At 33.9% G+C, this 26,456-nt stretch overlaps 2 protein-coding genes across 5 annotated transcripts in view; one reads left to right on the forward strand and one right to left on the reverse strand.

The window, feature by feature from the left end:
• Nucleotides 1–273: 273 nt before the first annotated feature.
• Nucleotides 274–25,679, reverse strand: LOC123563046 (tektin-3-like). Of its 4 annotated transcripts, none has more exons than XM_045355611.2 (7): nt 25,521–25,679; nt 9,365–10,116; nt 6,428–6,498; nt 5,490–5,633; nt 3,771–3,993; nt 2,221–2,375; nt 274–1,765 (listed from the first exon to the last, which is right to left on the reverse strand). In XM_045355611.2, the coding sequence occupies exons 2-7, from the start codon at nt 10,079–10,081 to the stop codon at nt 1,552–1,554; spliced, it is 1,524 nt and encodes a 507-aa protein (XP_045211546.1). In that variant the 5' UTR covers nt 10,082–10,116; nt 25,521–25,679; the 3' UTR covers nt 274–1,551. The 4 variants fall into 4 exon arrangements, with proteins under 4 accessions (XP_045211546.1, XP_045211545.1, XP_045211544.1 ...); XM_045355610.2 differs by lacking the exons at nt 5,490–5,633; nt 25,521–25,679 and adding exons at nt 5,762–5,905; nt 14,306–14,524; XM_045355609.2 differs by lacking the exon at nt 25,521–25,679 and adding an exon at nt 14,306–14,516.
• Nucleotides 14,670–26,456, forward strand: part of LOC123563047 (cytosolic Fe-S cluster assembly factor nubp1-A-like) — a 44,148-nt gene continuing 32,361 nt past the window's right edge. Inside the window, exons 1-3 of the mRNA XM_045355613.2 lie at nt 14,670–14,754; nt 16,060–16,161; nt 16,543–16,676. Of these exons, the coding sequence (XP_045211548.2) occupies nt 14,724–14,754; nt 16,060–16,161; nt 16,543–16,676 (267 nt within the window). The 5' untranslated portion in view covers nt 14,670–14,723. The remainder of the gene's footprint in view (nt 14,755–16,059; nt 16,162–16,542; nt 16,677–26,456) is intronic.

Raw genomic sequence — 26,456 nt, forward strand, 5'->3', positions numbered from 1 at the left:
ACGTTTATACACTGGTTAAGCTGTCCTCTCAATATTTATTTTAAAGATTTTCTACTGAAAAATGTATAACTGACTTTTGTTGATACAGCTCCAAATCTATTAAAAAGACGACTTTTATTACATGTATATGGTCCACAGATAAATGCCTTAAATTAATTTGACAGATAAATCAGGGAAACAAGTTTAGAGCAGTTCGGTCCAAGCTGAAAGGCCTACCAACAGCTGCCATGTTGCAATTTTAAGCTCCTTGCATAATAGATAACAAATGTTAGATTCACTGCATAAACTTTATTTCACTTTTCAACCATACAGATATAAACAGATAAAGCTTTCAAATGATATTAAATGAGCAGGGAAATAATGAAAGTGTTCTCAAACAGAAGGGGTCAGTAGAAATTTGGGGTGACAGATAAGCTAGGGATTTTACATTATACTAGAATATAACATTTAAAGAAAAGTCGCTATTTCTAAATGTACTGCATATCTTTTAAGTAATGTCATTTTTTTTTCTATTCTTTAGGATGGTTAATACTTATGGTAAAAATGGATAGATCTTTCTTTTGCCTTTCTGAAATAACTGAATAGATATATATATAGATATATGTTTGAGCAATTCTTTCAAGTGAAATTAAAAAACAAGTAACAAGGATTTAACACTGGTATACATTATGTTAAAAGACATTAATAAGACACATATAACACATGTATAAAATTTGATAAGTTATCAAGAAAAAACTGTAATATAAAATGGACGGACCTAGACGCTATATCACAGGCGTATCATGGGGGTAATAATACAAAGTCTCAACGAGTAACAAACCAACAAAAATATATGATAAGCAGCATCATATGCTTTTATACAATGACAATATGTGAACACAAAACAAAAAAGCTTAGGTTTAAGAAAAAAACAAGAGACGTGCACACAGGAAGGGGGTAATACTGCTAGGTGAATTCAATTAAACTGTGAAATATTCCATGTAAAATATGGGTAACTTTGCATTAAACAGAAAATAGAAAAAATAATCAATGAACATGATTAAACTTTTTGTTCCTAAAAAAATAAATCCAATCTTATTTCTAAGATTTTGTAAAGAGCCATAATTTCGGTATAAGAACAATCAAATGCCTTGAAAAACTTATTACTTTGATAAAAGGATATTTTCAAAACATGATTTTACATAAGAAACAGTCACAGTTATTATTATTAATACTGATTACTTTATTGATGCACACATATATTTCAATCAAAATACGAAATGTTTTAATTATGCATCAAAAAAATTTGCACATGATAAACTCAATTAAAATTGATCTCTTTTTAATTCAGAGAACAAAATTTATTGATAAATATGGTGTATGTCATTTAAATGAATAAACATAACAATTTAACAAATGACTCAGAAAAACAAAATAATTATTTTAACAACTCTTCCACAAATGGTTTCATTTTCTCATGATTTCATATCTTAACAGTGTCATAAAAGTTGGAAATTTCTTTAAATATTTAAAAATTTTCATTTTGCTACAATAAGTCTACGATTTTCCCATTTAAAGGGACACAACTCTAGGTGACATTGGGAAAGTTTTTCTCATTCCCAAGCACTTCTCTCTGTCAATAAAGAGGGAGTTGTTCTTGATACTGAGGTCTTGTTCCAGAGATGCCTTCGTTCTAAGGAGCTGTTGCAGGGAGTTCTCGGCCATACGGAGCTTGTTCTGGAGAGACTCGACGGTCTCCGAGATCTCATTGACTTCCTCAACAAGCCTAAAAAAAAAATTAAATGCATGTAAAATTTGTTTATGTGCTCTTTGTATGTGTCTTATACGATAATATAGTACTTTTGAAATATTGGATTCTTTTGTTCACAACAGGGACTCTTTGCAAAAAATTCACATGCAGACCAAAGTTACATATTAATCTGACTTCATCATCCCCTACCACTAATTCCAACCACCACCCCCACCCCGCACAAATATGAGCAAGTTATACCGAAAATGCACTAAAAAGCTAATTTTTCATTTGTTTTGGGACTAATAGTTTTCATTTTGTATCCAAATTGATACCAAATACACATAAAAAATTCATTGGTTCTTAAACTGTCAGAATTTATCAAAAACATTGGATTTTTGATATGTGATGACACACATATGTAAATTGTATTAATATTAAGGAGAGTTAACATTATACAAGGAAGTTCTCTCAATATTAATTAAGTTTACCTGTGCTGGACTGGATCTCTGCACAATTCAACATTGGGTCGGCGTATTCTGGTGTCCAGTCTGGTCTGAGCTACCTGCATGGGAGCTTCCTTGTCCTGAATGGCCTTCTTGAGGAACTCTATGTTCTTTTCCATATCAAATATCTCTTGTAATACCTGGAAGGTACATGTGAAATAAGTTTAGAAAGCTCCAAGACGGACAGCTGTCAAGGTTAGCAGTTTAGAAAGCTCAAAGATTGACAGCTGTCAATGTTAACAGCTTAGAAGCTCCAAGATGAACAGCTGTCAACTTTAACAGTTTAGAAATCTCAAAGACGGACAGCTGTCAATGTTAACAATTTAGAAAGCTCCAAGGCCAGCTGTGGAGGTTAACAGTTTAGAAAGCTTAAAGATGGACAGCTGTCAATGTTAACAGTTTAGAAAGCTCCAAGATGGAAGACAGACAGCTGTCAACATTAACAGTTTAGAAAGCTCTAAGACAGACAGCTGTCAATGTTAACAGTTTAGAAATCTCCAAGGACAGCTGTCAATGTTAACAATTTAGAAAGCTCAAAGATGGACAGCAGTCAATGTTAACAGTTTAGAAAGATCCAAGATGGACAACTGTCAAAAACATTTAAAAGCCCTTGTATCAGACATAGTAAATAAGACTGAAATATCAATTATAAACAACAATTTTTTCAATAGTTAAGAACTGAGCAGTTTCCTATAATATGAAAATATCAATCTCTCACATACACTCCCATCTCTCTAAAATTCAAAATATTAACAAATGGCAATTGGAAACAGTAGGACTTCTGGCTAATTCAAATCTCTTTTGTCTTCTGAAAAAGCATTTTCCTACTCTTAAATAAACATAAACCGGAAACTTTAAAGACTGCTGTCAATTTTAAATTGACTAATGTTTTTATTGATCTTTCTCTTTTCATGAAAAATTGATTTTTCATTTAAAGTTTATTGTACTTTTTAATAACATAGATCTCCTACATTCCTACCTGCATGGAAGTTTCCCATTATTACTATACATTTTAAGTATTGATCATTCAAGAACATTACCATTTAAAAAACAGTTATAACCCATAAACTCATGCCACATAAATGTTCACTTTATTTCATTCCACTTTTATCAATCGTTTAAATTTTCTCTTATCTATTTGTTTTTTTCTTTTCGTTTCAAAAACAACCTGTGTATTGCTTTAACAAATGCAAGGGCATTTTGACTTTGCATTTTAATGAAATTAAGACTTTCCAGTTACCGGTTTAAAACTAGCTGGATTTCGTTCCTCGTGGAGTATGATTAACCAAATGGCAGAGATCAGTACAATGTTCATAAATCATTCGGTAATTTTAATTTACAAATATCTCTCTCCAGACATGAAGGAATGTCTTAAATTAGATTTGTAGGTTTGTGGATAAAGGGCCACTCATCTAGGTCACTGGTACAACTCCATTATGGCACCAAATTATTAAAATTGCTTAAGATGCTGAGAGATGAAATGACTAAAGAGCGTTTCAGTTTCCGTTTGAGTTAAGACTGTGTAAAAAATATACCTTAGATAAATGTGTCTGTAATCTGTTCCTGGCATCGGTTGACTCCTGCATCCTCTCTGTGAGAGCGACATTGACAGAGTTCCATTCTTGCCACATCTCGTTAGCGCACGAGTTGAGTACACTCTCTATCTCATTACGCATGTTCTTTGATGCTGCTCTCTCACTCTGTGAACGCTGGATGTTGTTGTTACTGAACTGAGCCCAGGTCTCGGGTACTGATAATCTAATAAAATATTTTACAGTTATTTCCATTTTCTCCAGACCGTCAAGACTTTCAAGTTTTAACTGACATTAACAAGTGCAATGTTTCCAACCTTAAGGCATTACATGGTAATGTCAAGCCTAACAAGAGCACCGCCTTGCGGGTGCTGACGCTCATCTGATTTTTTTTGTATAATAGAAATATTGTCCTACCCATGATTTTCTAAGTCTAAAAAGGGCCATCACTCTTGCAAAAAGCAGGATAGAGTTATGTTTCTTGATGTACAGTGTCCACTTATGATGGTGAAAAACTGTTGCAAGTTTTAAAGCAATAGCTTTGATAGTTTATGAGAAAAGTTGACTTAAACATAATATTCAACCAAGAAAATGATTTTTCTCAGTCCAAAAGGGGCAATATTTATTGCAAAAAGCAGGATAGAGTTATGTTTCTTGATGTACAGGGTCAGCTTATGATGGTGAACAAGAGTTGCAAGTTTAAAAGCAATAGCTTTGATAGTTTAAGAGAAAAAGTTGACCTAAACATAAAAACTTAACCAAGAAATCTGATATTTTCTAAGTCCAAAAGGGGCCATAAATCTTGCAAAAAGCAGGATGGAGTTATGTTTCTTGCTGTACAGGGTCAGCTTATGATGGTGAACAAGTGTTGCAAGTTTTAAAGGAATAGCTTTGATAGTTTAGGATAAAAGCTGACCTAAACATAAAACTTAACCAAGAAAACTGATTTTCTAAGGCCAAAAGGGGCAATAATTCTTGCAAAAAGCAAGATGGAGTTATGTTTCTTGATGTACAGGGTCTGCTTATGATGGTGAACAAGTATTCCAAGTTTCAAAGCAAAAGCTTTGATAGTTTAGGAGAAAAGTTGACCTAAACATAAAACTTAACCAAGAAATCTGATATTTTCTAAGTACAAAAGGGGCCATAAATCTTGCAAAAAGCAAGATGGAGTTATGTTTCTTGCTATACAGGGTCAGCTTATAATGGTGAACAAGTATTCCAAGTTTCAAAGCAATAGCTTTGATAGTTTAGGAGAAAAGCTGACCTAAACATAAAACTTAACCAGGCAACGCCGACGCAGACGCCGACGCCGACGCCGACAACCGCTCAAGTGATGACAATAACTCATCATTTTTTTTCAAAAAATCAGATGAGCTAAAAATAGTGATAAAAGATAGCGGTGAAGGGAAGATGTAATACATCTCACATAAGTTGTAGAGCTGTGAAATAACAACAGTTACGAAGAAAGAAGCGAGTAAAATATGTGTGTCCCTGTATTAAATCAAGTTAATCAACTTGATTTTTTTTATTGCATTTCAACACAGTTTTTTATCAAACATCAAAGCCAAAAATGAAACAAAAAGTACTTAAAATTAAGCTAAAGATAAAGATTTAAATTTATAGCACACAAGTAAACACATGCTCATAACTAAAGACCCAGTTAAAACAAGAAGACCCCCAAGAAAGGCTGAAACAAAAAAGTTAAGTAGTGCAAAAACTTACGTATTATCAATTCTGTCTACACCATTATGGTAGGCAATACCTCTTGAAGAGTTTCTGAGACCGTGACACGTCTCATCAAGGCTCTGCGCTACAAATTTGTCTCCAGTATCCCTCTCTAGTTCATGCTGTGCAGCACGGTTCAGGCTAACAGAGAAAAACAGGGTGCATAAGAACGAGTGCAAAATAAAGAAGACATGCAAGATAAAAACAGTACCATCACCTAATTCTGAAAATAAAGTAAAGAGTTCTGTTCATCGTTGCTCTGTACTCACGAGTTATCTAGACGTTCTATTCCATTATGAAAAGCTAGACCTCTTGAGCCATTTCTAATTGTTTTCGCTGATTCATCCAGTTTTTTAGCACTGTATTTATCTTTTTCATCCATTTCAAGCTCATGTTGAGCTGCTCGACATAAACTGTATTACATATTACAAAAAGGTTAAACTATTTGTTTCACTGATAAGAGAAAAAAGAAATAACATTTATTAATTTTGCATGTAAATCACATACATGTAGTTTTATTACACTACTTTTGACTGGACTTGATGCTGATATAGTCAATAAACTCTGTTATCAGTAATTGCTAAAAGTGTCAATTTACTATGTAATCATTTTCACTAAACAATAATTATTGTCAGCTTCCTGAAATCAATTCCAGTTTCAACTTGTTCTCTGCAAGTATTAAGCAATTTCCTCACACACGTTCGAGATGGGGAATAAATGAGAACACTGTCTTGTCAATCATCTATGAGAAAACTTGCCTTGCATGAGGATCAAATTCACGATCTTTCAACTCTGGAGTTTACTGAATGAGCTACCCACTTTAGCATGTCAAGTAGAATTTATGTTTTGTCTTTTATACTAGTAAAACAATTGCTTTAAGAGCACATCAGAATACATGCATATTATGTATTTCATTACAGAACTGAAAAGCTTACCCGAGTTGAGCATTTGCCTTGTCTATGGTGGTCCTCATTCTTTCCTGGCATCTTTTGATGATATCAACCTCCTATAATGGGAATGATATAACTGTGAATGTAGAATGCACAACCATGTTTTCTTAAAATAAGTCAAAACCATAAGAATCTTAGACAGATATGGTAATCCTGGCTTAAGGTTATAAAACTAGATTTGGAAACCAGTCTCAGAAAGACATTTTCCCATTGGTTAATTTCAAACTGAAGCTCAGCCAATCGGGTGTTGAAGTTTTGAGATTGACTTGTAATCAAACTGTTCCCATACATGTACAGAGGACACTGCAACAACATTATGTTGCAAAGGTTGTTTTTTATCTGAGCCTCAAACTGGTGGAAATATTTCTATAAATAGTATTTCTCACTAAGTTCACTAAAATAATTTCTGACATTTAACTTTTTTGATAATAGTAAATTGTGCTTTATCATCACAAATACCATGTTTTAACTGCTATTTTAATATCACATGTATTTAACTGGTCTGACAATAAAACATATAACATTTTCATTAGCACTGCCTTATTTTTAAAGAGGTTCAGGATATTTCACAATAACTGGTGCTATTTTATTTCAAATGTAAAGACTTTTGCAGATATCAATGAAATATCATTTAAAAACCAGTTAAGAAATGGCATAACTGCAAAGTATGAAAAGCCAGTAGACAGGTGCTCTTATTCAATGAATTTAAGGAACAGTTCGTGTCAGTTTTCAAATTAAACAGTTTTCAATTTAGGCTCGCGATTTAACCATGTGTGCAATTTGGCAACATTCAGTGCACAGATTTCTTTAAAGACTGAATAACTAAATTGAACTGTTAAGTTTATCTGTACAATGACACAACTGTGAAAAGATTTTCACATTTTAAATGAAGTTTGATTTATGACGACCAATAAATTATATCACTTTTTGCACAAAATATGCAATAACTTTCAAACTATGAACAACTTATTACATGAACTTGTTCGTATTTTAGCAGTTTATGCGCTTGTTAGTTTTCTGTTTTTGTAATTTATTACAACTGATTACAGTAAAATTGATATTTCGTTTATGCAAATGCCCAAAGATAACATGATTCCCACGCAAGCATAAGGACAGGCCCATTTTTGGATATGTGAAATAAAACAACAATTTGCATGTACTTACAGATATAAAATTTAAAAGGTTTATACTTCTTATAAATATGATTAAAGGGTGATGAAACTTTTCAAGTTTTGAAAAAAAATACATTTATTTTTTACAATATATACCCCGTGGCCTCCATCCACTCACCCAAAACTTCGAAATTCAGTTTTAAAGTGATCTATGACACAGATTATTGATACGAAATGCCAATAAATCGTTACTCCATTAAAACCTTCATTTATCTACAAATTTGATAAATTCACAAATATTATCAGTTTTAAGGTGAAATACTTATACATATGTTTACCTTCGGCCTGAAATATTTAAGAGCGATGACTTAAGAATAGAATAATAAAAGTCAAGATCATTGTAAATAATGTGAAGTAAATCACTGTGATATTTACATTCGAATGCGGAGTTATAACTCACTCCCATCTACGTGTCTTATCAGCAACATAGGTCAATCAAATATTCTGTTTCTATTTTCGCTTATCCATTTGAACATTTTGCCCAATAATGGGCTAGATTATGTACCAAATGATATATATTATCATAAGGAACTCACAAAGTGCTGATAATACATACTATTATCATATAAGTGGTTGTTTTTCGAACCAACAAGTTTGTAGCAAAAAAAAAAATATTTGAAAAAATAATAAAAATGCATATTCGGTCTCGGATAATGCTGATTTTTTTTATCTCATTGGTCTTTTTCAGCTGTTAATGGAATGACAAAACTTAAAAAACTGCAACACATTCTAACGAGGATATATTTTTAGGAACATAATATATATGTGAAAGACCATAGAAAGACAAAAAAAAAATTCTATTTAGACATAAAAATAAAGATAATTTATACTTTTACGTTTTTGAACCCTTTCATTTTAGAGTAATTTGAATATATCATAATAAATGGTATCGATTTCATGGCTTTGTCAGAAGTCATTGAGAATTAATTTTATATGGAGTAACTATGTATAATATTACTTTTTTAATTCTATTCAGTTTATACTCAAACTATTATTTCAAATTCATCCAATCATGAAATTATATATTGTGATCTGTTAAACCCCTATAAAAGAGGCACATTAATCAATAGCGTACAATAATAATTTCTCTTTGCTCGACAAGGATTTCTCTGCGCTTAAAAATTGATATTATGGAAACAACGTCCAGTCTTTGTGCATATTTTATAAGCTGATACACTGATATATTGGACTGTTTATAGATACTCGTAGATCTTTATGATCTGTAACATTGTAAAAGGGTAGCAACTGTTCCAACATAACATGTTAATATACATATATGGTGAAAAAAATAACAGGTCTAAGTAATACATGTTGAATCCTTGTATAAATACTGTATGACAGAGAATGCTACAAATATATATATTTTTTTCTGACTGGTTACTGTAACAATGCTTTCTGATAAGGTATAGTGTACCTTGGAATATGCTGGCCCTACAAGCCCTCTGGGCCAACCTGTAGGCATTTTTTAAAAGGGACCTTACTTGACCGTAAAATACCTAGAAAATGCAACCTTCTTTAGTTGGTATTCTGTCTAAAATACCATTATGTTGACACACTAGTAAATGTAATTGACGATTACTTTGAATTAAACTTAAATTTGGTTCATTCTTAGTTCAGATTTAACTAAACATACATTTTTTTCCTTTGAGAAAAGACATTTGAAATCAGCTTTGAATTTTATACCAATGATTGATACAGTTAGCTAAGTTCTCATACAATGTATCAAGTGAAACAGTTGATATGCATATACCTTAATTAATTCTCTCTCTGGGTTGTCATGCACCAGATCAATTCCTTGTCTCTTTTCTCTGTGATACAGACATTCCTGTGAGATATGCAGTGGGTTCTCAGTCTCCTGTAGTGACTTTTCCAACACTCTCTTTGCCTCCTGTAAAGCGTTTATCTCAGCCATCATGTTATCAGTTTCATTACTTAATTCTGTCTTCCAGAATGTGATATCTCCTATTCTCTCACCGAGACGTTTACCTACATCGCTCTGTGTTCTTCTTGTTTTGTCGTCAGTTTCGCGACAAAGACGTACAGTGTCCAACCTAAGCCGTTCAGCTGTTGATCTAACTCTATCGGAAGATAAATAATTTCCTTGGTTTGAGTTGGACCAATCATTAGGAGTATAACGAGTGTAAAGAGCATTTCTAGCTGCAGCAAACACAGGGGGCACTTTAATACTGTCCAATTCAGAGAGTTGATTTCTTGCCGACATGGGATCTGGCATGCTTCTCACAAGAGCAGAGCTTGGATTTACTCTGGCAGTTTGGTAGTATGTGCTTGGCCTCCATGGCAGTGTTGTAAGAGAACGTCTGAGCTGTGACGGTGCTGCTGCGTTATCAAATGCTTTGTAAGAGGACTGCATAGTGCTAATGGAAGGAAGAAAGGTCTGTGTGTTACTAGCCCCAAGACGTGGACCCGTCATGTAAGTGGCAGTTTGAGTGTGTCCAAGGTATTCCATCTTGGATCCCTTTGGTTGACACAACAGCACCACCTCTGCAAATAAACAATTGGTCATTAGATATAACTATTACATGACTCCTTATAGAAATCACCAGTCCATAGTTTGTGCTTCATGGCCAGTCTATATTCAACACGTCTATTGGGCTAAAAAGTCAAAACTTTGAAAACTGACTTCTGATGTTGTGTAATAAAATACTTATTGACTCACTGGCAAGTCAATAAATAAGTCTTACACTACAAAACCACCTATACCCTTTCATGTTCTTCTCTTTATCACAAATATATTTTGTTTTTGCTTTTTGAACGAGACACATCAGTTCAAATCCCCTAATTTACATACTGCCCCTTTTTTACAATTTATTTGATAAAAGACCTAAAAACAACAGTTTATAGGATGATTACTTTAAAAATTATTATGTGTTACCTTAAATGTAGTGCACAGGGTTTGTAAAAGAAATATCACTTGGAACTTCATACCTGTAGAAATTCTTGAAGTTAATTTTTTTTACTAAATTTAATACAATGTATATGTTTCGGTGAAGAGCTAAGCTCTTTCTTTTTAGTTTTATCAATATTAGAATCTTCAGTAATCAAGGTACAAAAAAATTTACATAATTTTATCCTTCAATACCAATATTAAAGCAAACTTTTAAAATACTAAAAGCTAACGGTGAATTACACTGACAAGTAGACAAATTATTGAAAAAGCCAATAAATTTACCTTTTCAAGTTCAGAAAACTGGTGTTTAAACTTTAAAATCCCAAATTATTTCTTTAAAGTTTAAATCCTTCAATATAGATTCATGCAGATAATTTACTATATATTCAAAAGACTATCTGCTAAACACCGACCTCAAATAATGTAATGTCTGATCAGTGAATTAGTTAAGAGAAGAATGGTTTGTTTTCAGGCCTGTGGGTACCTGGAGACACATAGCAACAATGGAGAAAGTAGATATAAGGTGCTTACTTATTGATCTTTTGCGGATTAACAACTGCGCTATGTATTAAATACATACTGAAACAATACTAACGTGAGATCCTGATTTAAACAGTAGAAATAAGCTACTCTAGGTCTAGACTTAAAATGTGAATTAAATTGAATTAATTTCATCTTGGCGTACTTGACAATCCTTCATACCGTCACATAATTGGTCACATCTTAGCCATTGAAATGTTTCAAGATTTTATTCCTGATACTAACTTGAATAGCTAATTGACAGTATTTAACAATCTAAAATATTCAATGGAAATACTAATTTCTGTAAAAATGTTGATACCTGAACTCAGTAAAAATGATACTGAAGCTAGTAACAAAGGAATGATGTTTTAACTCAAGGCTAAAAAACAATTGAATGTAGTTTAAAATGGGGAATTTGAAAATGGGCAAAGGCAATTTTAAGTTCTTCTCATTTTGTCCTCGAGATTTATACAGAAACATGTTGCACAAAATATATTGTTTCAGCATTAATTCTACAGCATGGTCTTAATTATAATGTCTAGATCCCGAGTGTTATCTTAACAGAGGTGATTACAAGAGAAGATGATAAAATGGTACATATTTTTCATGTATTTCAGAATGGATGATGTTTTATTCAGGCATGCACTTTAAGTCTTCCTATTGATATATATATATATCTTAGATTATTAGTTTATACTGTTCATACTGTTGTAGAGGACACATATGAATAAATCCATATAAACATAAATGTTTCTGACAGCCCTTTTCTTTTGTGTTCTCCCAAATTTTTATCAACGACAAATTCCGTATACATGTTGTACCATTCACATATGTTTTACTCATACAAATTCATAGTCATCATAATATCTCAACGTCACTGATAGCAACTGGCCTTAAATTTTATGGAAAGACCCACCCAATGTTTGTTCAAACGCGACTTAAATGCATTAACTCAAAATACTCACAACTATCGTCATTGGACCTGTTTTGGTGACTGTCCAGTTTCAGTGACTTTTATATCAGATGCACTGGCTTTTCTTTAGCCAGGTGAACGAGATAATCAAATTAGGTGTTCAAAAGTGTAAATAAACTTTTATCATTCTAGTTAACAAAAACAAAGAAGATGATTGCGTATGCCTTATTTTTGTAAATTATGTAGCATTTCACTGAATTTACATAAAACCATTCAACCCCAGGGTTTATTTGTCTCTAGAATAATACATGTATAAATTAACAGCATCTTTAAATCAGTGCCTAGGATTGTTGAACATTATCTGTTTAACAGTATCACATAAACAAAAGACATCAACCTTGATTCATCTTGCGGAGAAGATGCCTTATTACCATAAATGTCTGACTACATCTAAAAAAAAATTATAATGAGTGATAATTAAATTTTGTAAGCTCTTGTTTTATTTTCAAAGTCATCAAACAAGCATAAGTAAGGCAAATGTAAGACTGAGATTGTTGTAATAATTAACCAGAATCAACAAGAAGTATTGAAACACTTTAATGTTTCAAAGGAAGGCTGGTCAGATGAATATTCATGCCATGCTTCAGGTAACATACTTTTAAACAAAGTTTTAGACAGATCATTAATTTTTATCTTTTAACACTCTAAATATATAAATTAAATGATAATTACACATTTATGAAAAGTAAAATCTTCTGCATATTGTATTTTGGGAAATTTCTTAGAGACACTGAAACAGGTCACATTTTTGTACAACTTGTACAACAAACAGGCTGTGTGTCTTGAATTGATAAATGGTGTTATTTGCCGAAATTCTCCAAAACATCAAATTGGCAAAAAGCAAATGAACTAACCTAAATTTTACAATGTTAAGTTTTGAATATAAATGACATGTGTGTTTAATTACTTATCGTTCATATTATTATGACCTTATGGTCACTGAAACTGGTCCTCCAAAAGATATGTGTTTCAACAATCCACCATAAGGCCTAAAAAAAAAATTCTTTGTTTCCGGTAACATGCTGAAAAAAATTAGGGTAGGTAGGTCGGAATTTTTTTTTTTTGGAAATTTTTTTTATTAAGGGGGACTTTTCGGAAATTATTTTTTTGTCAAAAAATGATTACAAATAAGGGGGTTATGCCTTTAGAGCATCAGTAAGTTGATTTCTAACATCACTGGCTATGTTTAAAGCAGTTTTGCATCTTTTTGTTAAAAAGTTGAAAAAAATATTCTCCAAGGCCATAAAAACATTTAGGGTCGGGCCAAAAATTTAGGGTAGGTCGGGATACCGGAAACAAACAATTTTTTCTTTTACGCCTAACCAGTTAAATTGCTTCCCAGTCCCAGCTAAGATCAACGTCATTGAAACAACTTAAATACTTCGTTTTTTGTTGTAACAATATTCTATATATGTAAGTTCTGACAAGGCAAATAGCTCGCTTTGGATGTAAAGAAGCAATTGTTACTTGAGAATAAGTGTTTCTTATTATTCTTGAAATGCTATTAATGTTACCCCAAGTAATAACGTAACCAGGTCAAATCACATAAATAACATAACATCCAAGTAATACCTTCGCTTTATCAAAAGGAATGTAAAGACTACTAACAGACAGGTTAAAGAAACGGCCTATAAAACCTATGTCTGCCCCCAGGCCAAGTACTGTTCCACAGTCTGGCACCCCTGGCAAAAATATCTCACTTATAAAGTAGAAATGGTACAAAGATCTGCAGCCCGCTATGTTTTTAATGACTACCAATCAGAACTAAATTGGAAGACCCTAGAACAAAGAAGATATAATTCCACGCTGGTTATGTTCTATAAGATAAATGAATTAGTGGTAGTAAACCATCATCTTCTCACACAGCCTGTCACAGGATCGAAATTTAAGCTTCTTAATTCCCCAGTCCAAAACATTGTACCATGCAAATTCCTTTTTCTCCAGGACTATCAGACTATGGAACAGTTTACCAACATATATCCAGTCCAGCCCCAGTCTGCATACATTTGTCAGCAGGCTGGACTCGCGCTGTCTCTAGATATAATCCAATGATTTTAACTGTATACTTTGGGTCTTTTATCTCTTTAATTTTGCTCATAACATTTTTACTAAAACACTGTTTCCTGACAGCGCCTGCCAGTCATAATCGCTAGACAATTGTTCAGTAGTAGACAGTTGAAGTTAACTTGACGATCCCAACTCCCAAGCTCTCACCCTCACTGGCCTGTCAATTTTCTGCATTGCCATTGACATACTCTAGATAAAAAATATCTTAATAAAACGTGTACCCAGCTTAGGCTTCTGACAGCTATTTTCTATCGAGTTCCTTGTACACAAAGGCCCATCCATCTGGCGCTGCCCGTATTTGAAGAAAAAAGGCCTCCCTGTCTACTTTGTTTGAAGTTTCCCGGGTTACCAAGTCAGCAATAAAGACTGGTTTGATATTTGTCTTTGTTTTTTTACAATTTACAAGGTTCTATTGAAGCACTACACCACTATCCTGTTTGATTAAAAGTTATCTTTTACTCATATATGAAAACAGTCGAATACAAAGGTAGTTATTAGTAGTAATATGTTAGCTTTAAGGTTATTTATTTCGTTAAATTTGTTTGGCCTAATGCACTGGTTGTAACGCGCTTATTGATTGAGATTATTTGGGTACCCGTCCATTTAAAGAACGATCACTCCTGCCATAAATATTTCAAAATGGCCGACGTTCCAGAAAATGCTCCAGAACGTAAGCATTATATTCACATTTTGAGAGTTTAAACGCGTTTTAAGAAGTGACAGTTTTGTAGTTTGATTAAGTTTAATGCGTTTGTTTTAATTAATCAATTATTTTACGAATAATTTAAAAACAGTGGATAATATGAACACAAATATTGATCAGCAGTTTGTCCTCGAAGAAAATCAGTGTTTGTTTACCTTAGATACTTCTGAAGTTCTATAAGTTAATGAACGATTTCTTGACATTCAACATTTAAGCAATATATTTTGTCGTTAAATGTGCCATATATACCTTTTACAAAAGCTGTTATTTCAGTTTATAGTTCCCACTAACATCCCCAAATGTAATGAAGCAGGCTTGACCTTACCTTTGCAGAGCACTTGCCTATAAGGCTTAACAACAACTTTACTTGCCTGAACTGAAATCTAGTTGCCCTGATATGTTTCTTGATTTTTACATAAGTTACATAAACTTTCATGAAAGAAATAATTATATAAAAATTGTATAGTACTTAAGGCTGAAAATTGTTAACTAATGCTAAAAACGAGACCTGGAATTGTGTTTGTAAATGTCTCAGTTTGAAAAAGAATTAATTTACTTACTTGAAAATACATTTATTTTTCATTATTCATTAATATTATCAGTTTTTAATGTTTTCTTTCTTTTTAGTGAATATATAGTTTGGTTGTAACAAAAATATATGTAATATCTGATTTCCTCCTGCTCACTTTGAGTTCCAGTTTATTTCATATTAATCATTTCATAAATTTCACTTGAGAGCAGCTGCTAAGGTAATTGAAATCAAGCATCCATCTACAAGGCTTGAGGTTCGATAATAGTATGTAATATTCATCAGTAGTGCTAATAGGCAAGCATACATTTTCAACATTTTAAGTTAAATGAATTTTGGACATATCTTATGATAGTACATGCGCCCCCTCTTTATGAAATGAATGAAAATGATATTTAGGGAGTTATGATATGATGGTAAAATTCCGCAAGAACATGTGAGTATTTATCTTTTATCAACGTTTCGGCGCTTACGCCTTCATCAGGATAAATACATAATAAAACAACCGACATGACGCCATGAAGTTAATGTTACATTGAATGGCAGAAAAAACGTTTCTTGTTGTTTTTGGAGTTATTGAAATATAGATTTTACTGTTGATAATATTGTCAATATGCTTAGACCAATATTACAGGAACAGTTTTTCAGCCCCAAAGGATTTGCAAAAGTGTTATGAAAAAACCTAAAATACTTTGATCATGGAGTTAACAAATCAGATCATCCCCAATGTATTTGTTTTACAGATTGTCCTGGTACAGAGAGTGAGGATGCTGGCAAAGCAAGCGCATGTCAAGGTTGTCCCAGTCAGTCTGTATGCTCCAGTTTACCAAAGGGCCCTGACCCAGGTAATTCATATATACATATATACATGTACATTGTACTCTAAAAATAAACTTAAAGTACATAGTATTTGATGAAAATAAGATTTTGTATAAAACATTAACATGTTTTAAAGTTATTTTTCAATTCATATTTATAGTATAGATTATTATTTAAAAAAACAAAACAAAGTCCTTACAAAATTGTAATTTCAATTAAACTGTTGCTGATTTAACACAATAACAGTGTGTAGTTTAATAGTCAGTCAAATGATGCATCAGATAGGGAACTTAAGCAAATAATTGATCTGACATGTTAACATTTTTGAGAAAACAAAACAGAACAGGTTATTTTTCACATACAGTTACCTTTTCAAACTATTTAAGATCTAGCACATTTCGTTGCAGCAATAGCAGAGGTTGGAGAAAAGTTATCCTCTGTGAAACATAAGATTATCATACTGTCTGGGAAAGGAGGAGTTGGAAAAAGTACTTTTACAGCACATTTAGCACATGGCCTTGCTTCAGATGAAGAAAAACAGGTAAGTTTTTTTGCCCTTTCCCTTGTTAGCTCAATTTTTTGATGCAGAAGTAAAGCTATTGCACTCGTCCCGTTGTTGGTGTCGCCGTTGGTAAAAGTTTTTGATAAAGTCAAATGTCTCTGTTACTATCAAAGCTATTGACTTGAAACTTTAAATGGTTATTTGCTATCAAACTCTACACCAGGAGAAACAATCCTCATAACTCTGCTTTGAATTTTGACAGAGTTATGCCCCTTTTTAACTTAGAATTTTCTGGTTAAAGTTTTATAAAGTTTTTACTGGCAACGATTCAGAGTCAAGCACTGAGAAAAGTCGAGCGTGCTGTCTTACGGACAGCTCTTGTTCACTTGTAGATGTTGATAGTCTTTTTAGTGGAGTAGATGAATGTTTAATGAGACATGTTACAGTTTTCTAAAGAGACAAAGGACTGTCAATGCATTTGTGGGAATGGGCTGGCACCCTTACATTGAGGAAATGTTTTGGGGGCAAATGTGTGATTTTCCCAACATTTAGCCTGCTTGCAGCAAGTGATACTGCCCAAACTGAATAATAGATCAATCAATTTGAGAAATTTAGCAGGGAAAAGGTATGAGGGGATGCATTAAACCTAGGGAAAAATTTATATACAGTAAATTGTACATTGTGGTGTCTAATTCTCTGGTGTCCTTGCACTTCAAATGTAAAAGGTAAACTAAAAGTCAAAAAGGGGGAAAATAAATACTTTCTTAGGGGAATGAGGCCAAAATTCTTCTCCATAAATGGTCAATTTCCAGTCCTGTTTTTTGTTTTAAAATTTTAGTTTTTGTCCCATGACCAAGTCAGGTGATTAGACACAGTATATGTCGAGCCCGCTTGCGGATGCGAAGACATAGTTGTCCAAATGGCTGTTTGGTGTATGTGCATGCATCAGTGCGTGCGTGTGTCCATCTGGATTTGTTGTCCAGACCATAACTTTGACATGCATGGAGCGATCTTGTTTATATTTGGCATGAATGTTTACCTCAGTGAGACAGGGTGTCATGCGCAAACCCCAGGTTCCTATCTCAAAGGTCAAGGTCACAGTCAGAGGTCAAAGGTCATGTCAGGTCTTGTCCGGCCCATAACTTCGACATGCATTGAGGAATCTGGTTTATATTTGGCATAATTGTTAATCTCAGTGGGACTGACTCTATCACAAAGGTCAATGTCACAGTTATGGGTCAAAGGGCAGGCTCGACATGTTGCCCGTGCCTAGTTTGTTATTTGATGCTTTTGTGGCCTGTTCTGATAACTGATAGTTGAATAAATTGATCAAAAATAGTTGTCATTAGGGTTGTTTGTCATTAGGGTTGTACAGAGCTCTTACGCTACTGAAATAACTTGAAAGTATTTATTATTTGCTTTGTAGTTTTTGCAATAATTGTTGCAAATACTGTCTTAAAACATGCAAAGCTTCAAAAATGAACTATGAATAACTCTTGTACTTGCAAAAATGGTCCATTATACAAAGTTTTCATCTTAAATTAGAAAGAAGGGTTTTTAGTTCCAGTTTTTAGATAAGAATTTTAAAGAATGTAGGTTACACTGTTGAAATCTGTTAGCTTAACTTTAAAATACATAGTATTACAATATTCCATAATGTGTGGATAAGCTAAAAAATGCATATTGAGCAAATATTGATGTTTGCTTGTTTAAACATTTTATTGAACTGATTTTGTCAATATCACTTTAAGCCTTTCTCTTCTCTAGGTTTATCAACATTCAACTTGAAACCTATCAAATATCATCTGTTTGGGTATGATGTCCATTTTTGGCCTTTGTTCAGTTTTTAGCCCACCATCATCAGATGGTGGGCTATTAAAATCACTCTGCGTCCGTGGTCCGTCCGTCCGTCATTCCGTCCGTCCGTCCGTCCGTCCGTTAACAATTTCTCGTTATCGCATCTCCTCAGAAACTACTGGGGGGATTTTGACCAAACTTTGTCAGAATGATGTATTGGTACCCTAGTTGTGTCCCCCTGAAAATCAGACTGGTTCAACAATTTATGAGTGAGTTATGGCCCTTTGTTTATTTCTATAATTTATATAGATTTATATAGGGAAAAACTTTGAAAACCTTCTTGTCCAAAACCACAGAGCCTAGGGCTTTGATATTTGGTATGAAGCATCATCTAGTGGTCCTCTACCAAGATGATTCAAATTATTTCTCTGGGGTCAAATATGGCCCCGCCCTGGGGGTCACATGGTTTATATAGACTTATATAGGGAAAAACTTTGAATAACCTCTTGTCCAAAACCACAGGGCCTAGGGCTTTGATATTTTGTATGTGACATCATCTAGTGGTCTTCAACTAAGATTATTCAAATTATACCCCTAGGGTCAAATATGGCCCCGCCCTGGGGGTCATATGGTTTACATAGACTTACATAGGGAAAAACTTTGAAAATCTTCTTGTCCAAACCACAAAGCCTAGGGCTTTGATACTTGTAATGTAGCATCATCTAGTGGTTCTCTACCAAATTTGTTCAAATTATCCTCCTAGGGTTAAATATGGCCCCGCCCCGGGGGTCACATGGTTCATATAGACTTATATAGGGAAAAGCTGTTAAAATGTTCTTGTCAGACACTACAACATTCAAACTTGGACCACATGTATATTTTTGAGTGGCAAGATGAACCTTGACATGAGTTGACCTTGATTTTGACCTAGTGACCTACTTTCACATTTCTGTAGCTACAGCCTTCAAATTTGGACCACATGCATAATTTTGTGCACTGGAAAAAAACTTTGACCTTTATTTTGACCTAGTGACCTACTTTCACATTTTTGAAGGTACAGGCATCAAATTTGGACCATATGCATAGTTTCATGTTTCAAAATGAAATTTGACATTGATTTTGACCTAGTGACCTACTTTTCACATTTCTCAAGCTACAGCCTTCATATTTGGACTACATGCATAGTTTTGTGTACTGAAAAAAACTTTGACCTTGACATTGACCTAGTGACCTACTTTCACATTTTTGAAGGTACAGGCTTCAAATTTGGACCACATGCATAGTTTTGTATTCTGAAATAAAATTTGACCTTGATTTTGACCTAGTGACCTACTTTTACATTTCTCAAGCTACAGCCTTCAAATTTGGACCACTTGCATAGTTTTGAGTACTGAAATGACCTTTGACCTTTACATTGACCTAGTGACCTACTTTCACATTTTTAAGGTACAGGCTTCAAATTTGGACCACATGCATAGTTTTGTATACCGAAATAAAATTTGACCTTGATTTTGACCTAGTGACCTACTTTTACATTTCTCAAGCTACAGCCTTCAAATTTGGACCACATGCATAGTTTTGTGTACCGAAACAAACTTTGACCTTTACATTAACCTAGTGACCTACTTTCGCATTTTTGAAGGTACAGGCTTCAAATTTGGACCACATGCATAGTTTTGTATTCCAAAGTAAAATTTGACCTAGTGACCTACTTTTACATTTCTCAAGCTACAGCCTTCAAATTTGGACCACTTGCATAGTTTTGTGTACCGAAATGAACTTTGACCTTAAGATTGACCTAGTGACCTACTTTCACATTTCTGTAGCTACAGGCTTCAAATTTAGGACCACATGCATAGTTTTGTGTACCGAAACAAACTTTGACCTTGACATTGACCTAGTGACCTACTTTCACATTTTTGAAGGTACAGGCTTCAAATTTGGACCACATGCATAGATTTGTGTTGTGTACGGAAATGAAATTTGACCTTGAGCTAGTCAGTAAGTCTTGAAATTTGGAACACTCAAAAATGGCACATTGGTGGGCGCCAAGATCACTCTGTGATCTCTTGTCTAGAAGTATAATAATTAATTTATTAAATAAATCAATACTTTAACACAAGAAAATTATGTCAGATTTGGACCAGTGTGCCGCTAGTTTTAGGATAGTGTAAAGCCAAGTAGGACAGTACACTGTATAGTGGAAAAATATGGGTCAGTGTGCTTTGCTTTGAATTCATGTTTCAGACAAAGTAGACAAAACACACATTATTTTGTTTTTACATAAGTAAGGTAGTGAATCTAAAATAAGAATTAGCAAATTATATATTCACAATTTGCATTTTCGGCATTTTCTAAGAGTCTAGTACTAGAAAAATTGGCTTCGAGTGTATCCGTGCTATACACCCAGGGTTGTCAATAATTTTTTGTTGAACAGGCTGAATTAGAAAAGTAGGCGGGCAGCTAGGAGGGTTCGGGGGCATGCTCCCCCCGGAAAATTTTGAAATTCAGCGCTTCATTTCCTGCATTCTGGGGCATTTTGGAAGCATTTAAGAACATCTTTTCCACTGCATTTTTAAATACAATATACCCTTATTTTCACATTTTTATGAGCTAACCTGGTATATTTGGAGATGATAATAAAAATGAGTTTACATGTTCATGAATGCATTTTTCAAGTCCTGAAATGCTAATATCCTATAACTTGTCACCACACTTCAACTCTTTGTTGTACTTCTTTGCAAAATCAAATAGTTATTGCACTACTGTATATCTAAATTCAAAACTCTACTGAGAATTAAACCTGTACTCATATTTCTTTTGTGGGGAACAAGATTTCCCAGATGAATTTTTACAATTTGGCATGAAAAAAAATGTCACTGTTAGAACAATCAAAACAAAATGTACAGAGTTAGAAATAATACAAGTTTAGGCATAGAAAATTAACTGTTTGATTCTCACCCCGCCTATCCGTATCCAAAACCCCTAGCCTCGACTTTTTATTGATCAAAATCCAGATATCCAAAATTGTGTGTCCGGATACTGTTACACTTTCGTAGACATTGACCAAATCTCCAGTTTGAAGGATGTGTTTGACAAATTATGATGGTGCAAAGACAGTTTAACAGCATTTGACAGTATCTGATACAAAAAATTACCATGACATTTCCTCTTATTAAAATGATTTAAGAGAAATATTTATCAAAAATCGGTCGGCTGATACCGCGACAACTACTGTACTTTCGATTTCAAAAACTTATAGAAAAAGGTAAAAGCCAATATATTTTCTGATCTAAATTTGATTGTGATTAATAACTTTTTATAGAAATTAAATATCTGTCTCAGTTGTCACACATTATAATCAACACCTGGCTTTGTTATATAATGCAATAAACAGCACTCGACAGGGGTAAACAGGTGTGAAAATGTCCGAAAATTGTTGTTTACAGATTAGTTATAAGCAATGTTGGATTATTAATTATAAAGGAGCTTGTGGATAATTTCTTTGTTTTGTTGTCTTTTCTTTTAAATCGGGACCGTCACTCATGATTTCAGAATTCTTAGAAATTATCGCGGATGTCCCATCACTATTTCTTCCGAGGTTTTTGCTACAAAATATAACTTTGACACTACGATAACTGATGAATATTTTTTCATGTAGATCTCTAATATTAATTCAGTCAGTGAAACATGATTTTCATCTCTTTGTCGTTAGCTTGGATTTCGTCAATTATGACGAACGTATATCATCATTTGTAAAGGCGGAGCTTAAATAGTTTTGCCGATAAAATACACCACATGTTCTACATAGTTACAAAGCTGTCATTGGTTTATCGCGTGTTTTAACTTAAGTCAAAGATCGACAGGCACGTGGCAGTGTATGAAATACACTATGACATGTCGCTCGGCAATTAAGATTGAACATCGCCCGTGATGACACACTGTGTATTATGAACGGAAACAGCCTTTTTAGACTGGATGGAGAGTTCTTTATACAAATTATATTTTCGTGACAGGATCGTGAAAAAAACACTTTAAAAATACTATGGTCGGCTGGTTAAGGTTTTTAGGCCCGATTTTTTTTTTTTTGCGAATTTGAACCGGCCCAAATGCCATTTGAACCGTCCATTTCGGCCGGCGGCCGGTTCTTATTGACAACCCTGTACACCGGGTGTAGTGTCATATGCAGGACCAGCAGTGTTGCCAACAACCTGTATCTTTCAAAACAGTCAAGCGCCTGTTCGAGTTCAATGAAAGGTGTCCTGTGCAAATGTGAGAAAAACATTCTGCTTGTTTTTCATTTCCTACTCCATGAAAAACAGGCTGCTGTGAAAACATCTATAAAACTCCAATATCTCTTCCTTATATGAGCCGTGCCATGGGAAAACCAACATAGTGGGTGTGCGACCAGCATGGATCCAGACCAGCCTGCGCATCCGCGCAGTCTGGTCAGGCTCCATGCTGTTCGCTTTTAAAGCCTATTGGAATTGGAGAAACTGTTAGCGAACAGCATGGATCCTGACAAGACTGCGCGGATGCGCAGGCTGGTCTGGATCCATGCTGGTCGCAAACCCACTATGTTGGTTTTCTCATGGCACGGCTCATATAAAGTTTCACAATATTGTTTATATAGAGACAGTTTCAACTTCCTTCAACCCATGGTTATAATTTATGGCTACAGTCGGATAAATGAGCCAATTAATGGCACTGTAGTTATATTTCCAATATCCTATCCTTTAATTTGTCTGATAATGATTGGGGAGAAAACATTACAGCCTGACCTGTCAATAAACTTGCTATCGATTTCAGTTATTTAATGATATATTGCCATAAATGCTTTGCCAGACTCAGGATATAAGATTGTTAAAGCATAATGGCTTATAATAAAAACTTTTTTTTTATAACAATTGGTTCTCTCTTGTTACCATGCTTCATTAGTCTTTATGTATATCGGGAGTATTGTAAAATTCAGCTCATTTTCACACCACATTAATGTGGATTAAATGAGAATGTAAAATACACTTTCGTTTGAAGTGCAGCCCCATGATATCTTTAGAAAATATTGATCATATCATGCTGTTTAAGGAAATTAGCGATATCCTTTTTCCTTAGGGTAGTCAGATATATCAATGTAGCGCTGTCATAGATAATGACCAGGCCTGCTGTTATACATCAGTCTGTATAATGCATGCATTTTATCCCTGCTAGGAAAGAACATGGGAAGCAAGAGATGCAGAGGTTTGAGCCAGAGTCCTCAAAAGAGGACATTGCCATTGGAATTTTGGGGTGGGGGAGTGGGGGGTGGGGGAGGGAGAGAGAGATTAAAAGAGGTTGTTTATTTGCGGAGGGGGGATATTTTTTTGTATAGAACATAAAAATATTTGTTTACCCTGTGAAATATTAATCTTCATCATGTACAAATTTCCATGGTTGTATCAATCGAGGAAATAAATCCCATGAATGAAAAATTTCTTTCATTTCATCATCAAATGTTCTATCCACATGGTCAAAATTTTATGGCCACAAAATCAAAATCAAAGTCCAAAGATTTTGTAACCCAACTGTCCTTGGTTTAAGTTAAAGTTAAACCAAAAAGCTCCTTGTGTGTGTGGTGGGTACAGGAGGGGCTTCTGGGAAGTCTAGAAATTGAAGAACTACTTCAACATTAGATTATAAATCACACTTAAAACTGAGAATGTTTGGCCAACCTCTAGCAATGCTGAAACTGTATTGGATATTGTAAGTGTTCCATAATGTTTGTACATTATGTTTTAAGTACATTTTATTGAAATCTCATCAGTGGGCTTTGGTGGTGATATCACAACTTTATAGCAAGCTCTTGGTGCCAGTGATATATATCTCCATGTGAAGCAGTAGAACCTGGTGAGATTAAAGATGCATGTAGTTTTCTTGCAGATACAGGTTTAAAATTAGTAAATGTTTTAACCCTTACCCTTCTAAATATCTATAATGAACTTGTCCATCTTTCAATTTGGACAGTATGCTTAACTGTTCAAAGGGGTGCTTACCAAAAAGGTACTGACTGAATGGCGAACAGTGCAGATCATGATCAGACTGCACGGATGTGAAGGCTGATCATGATCTACACTGGTCGCAAAGGCAGAGTCAGTCGTGTCCAGCATGATAAGGGTTTTAAGGTATTAAATATGACTGAAAAATTGTTGAAAAAGACGTTAAACCCGAACACACACACACATTCTTGCATTGATGATTGCAATGGTGGTATTACTGATCGCCAGTGAACCACATAACCTTACATAAAATTTGGAGAAGTAAGCAATGATCACATCATCAAAAATTTGTTCTTTAATTTATGCACTCCCACGTCCCACCCCCAACCACCTGGTTCAGAAATTAAAGACCTGATGCTTAATGCTGAGGTGTCATAGCAACATTCATTAACTCAGATAGGCTGATACCAGTTATAAAATAGACAGTGCCCTTGATGGATAGAGGGTGGGTGGGGTTAGGTTGGCAACTTAAGAATTTTAACATTTTACATGACAAACTGGAATATTCCTATACATACTAGTAGTTAATAGTTTGATAAAGACGTATCGTATGGAAAACAACTTAGTTTTCAAGCAGAGTGGAAGTTGATCATTTGTTTCATTCAATGGTTACTGAAGTTTTCATTTACCAAAATGTGAGTTGATGCAGGGTCAGACATAAGTAACATTTACAGAAAGTAAAAGTTATTACTAAGATTTTCAAGCACTTTTATAGAATTCGCGAAAAATGTCCAAGACTCAAAAACAACATGAATTTTCTTTTAGAAAATGACATAAAAAAGCTAACAAGTAACAGCTGCTTTTGAAGTAATGAAAAGGAATCTATTGCCTATGACAATATCATTGAGAATATTTAAAAATTAAAAATAAAATAAAATGGTAAAGTCTATTTGCTTCTCAGCAGGATATTCCATTTTAAAGTCATTCATGTTGGCATTTAAAGTTTCTTTACAGCCATTTAAGTTCACTACAAGTGCAAAGATAAAAACCACTTTCTGAATAGCACTAACCTTTTGAAATTGATAGTAAAAGTTAAAAAGTCAATAGTACATACCCAAGTATCACTGAGTTTGAGAGGAAAAACTGGTGTCCGACACCGTGTATGGGTTAGTATAGCGTCCTGATATCACCTATCAACATACAGCCTGTGGTCATGACAACTCCCAGCGATACTACCCATAATGCAACATTCTGGTTCCGCTGTAAATAGTCGTCTGCTTAAATATGTCGTCTGCTTGAATATAGATCAATGCTAGACCAAAGCCTTTTATGAAAGATAGTGCGATTTATCTACATAAGGCCAATATATGTTTAAGTAATGTTTAAGCAGATTTTAAACGTAATATGGTATTCAATAGAGTGTGAATAGCCTAAGAGAATGGGTTTAAATGTTTTATTTGATATACTTTGAGTGGTTATTGTACTTCGTAGATACATGTGTGATTAAAGAAAAAATGTACATTGACTGGACTTTGGGTCAAGTGAAATATTTACTTTAACTGATTGCAATTTAAACACCATTTAGTGAACCTGATGTTCCGTAAATGGACTTTAAAATTGATTTATTATTTTAAAATTCAGGATCAATAGATATTTAACAGTCTTTAATTTATTTAACAAATTTAGAATATGCCAAAAACCGGTCACAGCTTAGAGGGGCAGACATCAAAATGAACGTTAGAATCTAAAACACATAAACCAAAAATTAAATGACTTTAAAGCAAAAAGTAACATTTTCCAGGTGTCAGATATCATAAAACAGTATATCAATTATTCAGTTTTAGTATATTACTAGTAATTAAAGTACAGTTAAATTTCTGCTATTTTTCACCACATTACTACTGTGTTGATCATATAGAGTGTTTTTTTTCATGTACCCTGCCCATTACACAAATGTGTTTTATAAATGAATATGGCATAGAACTCTTTACTTTTCATTCACCGTCATTGATTATAAATGAAACAGATTGTAAATACAAAAAACCAGATA

The sequence above is a fragment of the Mercenaria mercenaria genome, chromosome 2, assembly GCF_021730395.1.
Source record: "Mercenaria mercenaria strain notata chromosome 2, MADL_Memer_1, whole genome shotgun sequence".
Taxonomy (NCBI): domain Eukaryota; kingdom Metazoa; phylum Mollusca; class Bivalvia; order Venerida; family Veneridae; genus Mercenaria; species Mercenaria mercenaria.